The 3,623-nt window shown below is 56.5% G+C and overlaps 1 protein-coding gene across 1 annotated transcript in view; it reads left to right on the top strand.

Moving 5' to 3' along the window:
* Positions 1 to 381: 381 nt before the first annotated feature.
* The window catches only part of NBEAL2 (neurobeachin-like 2), a gene marked incomplete at its 5' end in the record, with an annotated part of 18,104 nt that continues 14,862 nt past the window's right edge, over positions 382 to 3,623 (top strand). The window contains 8 exons of the mRNA XM_009077557.1: positions 382 to 667; positions 881 to 987; positions 1,578 to 1,661; positions 1,800 to 1,898; positions 2,359 to 2,930; positions 3,009 to 3,141; positions 3,213 to 3,332; positions 3,413 to 3,479. Coding sequence (XP_009075805.1) covers positions 382 to 667; positions 881 to 987; positions 1,578 to 1,661; positions 1,800 to 1,898; positions 2,359 to 2,930; positions 3,009 to 3,141; positions 3,213 to 3,332; positions 3,413 to 3,479 — 1,468 coding nt within the window. The remainder of the gene's footprint in view (positions 668 to 880; positions 988 to 1,577; positions 1,662 to 1,799; positions 1,899 to 2,358; positions 2,931 to 3,008; positions 3,142 to 3,212; positions 3,333 to 3,412; positions 3,480 to 3,623) is intronic.

A 3,623-nucleotide genomic window follows, 5' to 3' on the forward strand; every position in this document is an offset into this window, starting at 1 on the left:
ATTATTCCTATTCCTATAAATAAATAATATAATAATTGATTAAATAATTTAATCAAAACCAAATAATTTAAGTACATAATTAAATAAAACATCTAAATTCTGGGAAGGTTGAGCTGAAGCTGCTACTTCCCCCCCAGTTCAGCTCTGGGATAGCAGATGGAAAACTCATGGATTAATATATTGGAGCAAAAATAGGTTTAATCTCTAATTTAATTAACAAACTTTAATTTAATGGTAAAAAGTTTATTTCATTAACGCCTCCAGCATTGCCTTTCCATTCATTTCCACCCCCAGGAGCAGGTGGAGAACCAATAAGTTAAATACAGAAGTTTATATGGCGGTAAACAATGTAACCCTCATCTCCTCCCTCTATCCCAACAGCCCAATGCACTCCAGGCCATCACTCCGGGGGCTGTGGAGGCTCTCCTGGGGGTGCTGCAGCGAGGAGGAGGAGTGTCCTCACCATCCCCAGGGCTGCTGGAGGTGACCCTGCACACCGTGGTGGCTGTGGTCCATGTCCTGCACAGCAGCAGCCCCAGCGCTGGCCATGTGTCCCTGAGGGTCCTCCTCGATGGCTACTTCAGGGTCCTCAACTCTCACCTCCACATGGCCTCCATGGAGCCAGAGGTGGCTGGTGACCTCATCACTCTGCGGGTGCTCATGCTAGGTAGGTGTTTGGGGACAGGATGAGGACACATGGGGCTGGTGACCTCATTTGTCTGCAGGTGCTCATACTGGGTAGGGGGTTGGGAACAGGATGGGGGCACTTGGGGCTGGTGGCCTCGTCACTCTCCAGCTGCTCATGTTGGGTAGGTGGTTAGGGTCACATGGGGACACATGGGGCTGTGGGGTGGTGCTGAGTGTTGTCACCTTGCTGTAGATGCCATCCCAGCCATGTTGAATTGTGAGGACCGTCCAGTCCTCCAAGCTGTCTTCCTCAGCAACAACTGCTTCGAGCACATCATCCGCCTCCTCCAAAACAGCAAGGTACTATGGTGGTCACCTTGGTGTCCCCCCTTGGTGACATCAGGGTTGGGCACCCTCATCTCCATCCTTGTCTTTCCTGGCTCTAAATGATCTTGGGACAGAATGGCTGTGCTGCAACATCATCCATGGGGTGGGGACACTCCGGAATGCCCTTCTATGTGTTCCACATCCACCTCTTGCCTGACTCAGTGTCTCCCCTGTGTCATTCACCCTGTGGCCACCTTGATCTTCCCCCTTGGTGACAAGTTCATCTCCATTCTCGTCTTTCCTGGCTCTAAATGATCTTGGGACAGAACGGCTGTGCTGCAGCAGCATTCATGGGGTGGGGCCCCTCCAGAACCCTCATCCCTGTGTCCCACCCCGTGTGCCATGTCCACCCCGTGTGCCATGTCCACCCCATGTCCCACAGCTCTACCTCAGCAGCTCACGGGAGGCAGGTGAAGCCCGGGATGAGGTCTGCATGTTGAACAGGGATGGCGTCCAGCAGGTACGGAGTGGAACCACCCCATAACCAAGCCACCAGGTGTGGTAGGCTTGCATTCCACTCAACTCCATGGCTCAACAGACCCCCCACCCCCATGTTCCTGTAGGTTGTTGACAGCAGCTCCGACACCATCGCAGTCCACGCCATTGGGGTCCTCACCGCCATCATGAGCAACTCGCCCTCAGCCAAGGTAGGCAGTAGGTCAGAGGTGGGGAAGACACTCCTAAAGTGGATGGGTTTGGGTGGTCTCACCTTGTGAGTTGGCCTGGAGTAGGGGCAGCACGTGGTGTGGCTTAGCACAAGGTCCTACATGTCTGTGTGCTTGCAGGAGGTGTTCAAGGAGCGCATCGGCTATGCCCATCTCTACGAGGTGTTGAGGAGCCAAGGTCAGCCCACCCAACGCCTGCTCCAGGAGCTCCTCAACATGGTGAGTATTCCCTCTTCTTCTCCACACCAGGCAAAGCCCTCAGTGCTGGTGGGTCATGGTGAATCTCAGCCCCCAGCAGCCCCATTCCTGCCCCATGGTCCTGTCCACCCTGCTGGTTTCCTCTCAGCTTCCTCCCAGGGGCTCTGGGGCCATCCTTAGCTTGGATCATGCTCAACTTTGGGGATTTTGAGCTCTTTTGGATATGAAACTGTTTGCTCTGGTGCTGCTGGACACAGGAAGGTCTCCAAGGCACTTAATGAATGGAGGTCTTGAAACTCTGGATGCATGGGGTCTCCAAAATACTTGTTGCACAGGAGTCTCCAAGGGACTTAATGCATGAGGGTCTCCAAGGCTTTTGATGTACAAGGATCTTCAAAATGCTTCCCAATGTGACCAGGAAGAGGATCCAGCCCTCTCCACGGGGTCAGGGCTGCACCAAGCACTTCTTGTTTGTTGGCAGGCAGTGGAGGGCGACCACAGCTCCTTCCCAGTGCGTCCCATCTGCAACGAGCAACCTCTACTCATCCTTCTGGCCTGGCTACCAGCTCTGGCCTGTCGGGATCTTCAAGTCTTCCTCTCAGGTTGGCTACGTCGCCTCTGCGAAGCCTCCCTGCCCAACCGCCTCACCTGCGTCAAGGCAGGCATGGTGGGCTCTCTCCTGGCTGCCCTGGCCACCGAGCCAGCGCTGCCAGCTGCCTGCTCTGAGAACCTTCTGGAGCTCTTGAGGGCCTTGGGAAGCCTCTCCATCCGCCCCGGAGAGCTGCGGCAGCTGCTGCGGTTGCTGCGGCGTGAGCGAGGTCGGGGACCACATCCCTATGTGGCACCTGTCATCCGGGCACTCTCGGGGATGGCCAGGGTGGAGGGACCTCCCAGAGCATTGCAGTGCTTTGACCTGACTCCTGGCATGGCTGGAATCATGGTGCCCACCGTGCAGAAGTGGCCTGGAGGTGCCTTCGCCTTCCATGCGTGGTTATGCCTGAGTGAGGAGGAGGCTGAGCCACCAGTAAGGCCGAAGAGGAGGCAATTATACAGGTGACACTCGGTGGAAGGGTTGAGGTGAGGGTGAGGAGGGGCAGCGCCACCATTCCCACCATGCTTCTCCTCCACCAGCTTCTTCACAGCTGGTGGGACAGGCTTTGAGGCATTCTTCACTGCCAGCGGCATGTTGGTGGTGGCTGTCTGCACCAAGAAGGACTACATGACTGTGGCATTACCAGAGTTTGCCTTCAACGACTCAGCTTGGGTAAGCATCATCCCATCCCTGGCCCCATCCCTGGCCACCAGGATGCCTGACACCACTCACTGTCCCCTCAGCACTGCATTGACATCGTCCACGTCGCTGGCCGTCGGCCCTTTGGCCAGAACATCGTCAGCATCTACGCTGATGGGCACCTGCGGACCACAGCGCAGCTCCGTTTCCCCTCCCTCCACGAGGTGAAGTACCCTCCTGGCACCCAACCGGACCCTCCCTGTGGCATGGGGCTGGGAGCTGAGCATGACCTTCTCCCTTCCAGTCTTTCCCCTCCTGCTGCATCGGCTCCGCGGGCCACCGGACCACCACCACCGCTGCCACCACTACTGGTCACCCACCAGCATCCCATGGGCCAGAACTAGTCTTCTCCTCGCATCCTGTGCTTGGCCGCTCCCAGTCTGTCCCTGCAGCCCTTGGCCCCCATGCTTGGACCCCAACTCAGCTGCCCACGGAGGGGGTGGTGGCCACCACAG

This window comes from Acanthisitta chloris, unplaced genomic scaffold (assembly GCF_000695815.1).
Source record: "Acanthisitta chloris isolate BGI_N310 unplaced genomic scaffold, ASM69581v1 scaffold21056, whole genome shotgun sequence".
NCBI lineage: Eukaryota > Metazoa > Chordata > Aves > Passeriformes > Acanthisittidae > Acanthisitta > Acanthisitta chloris.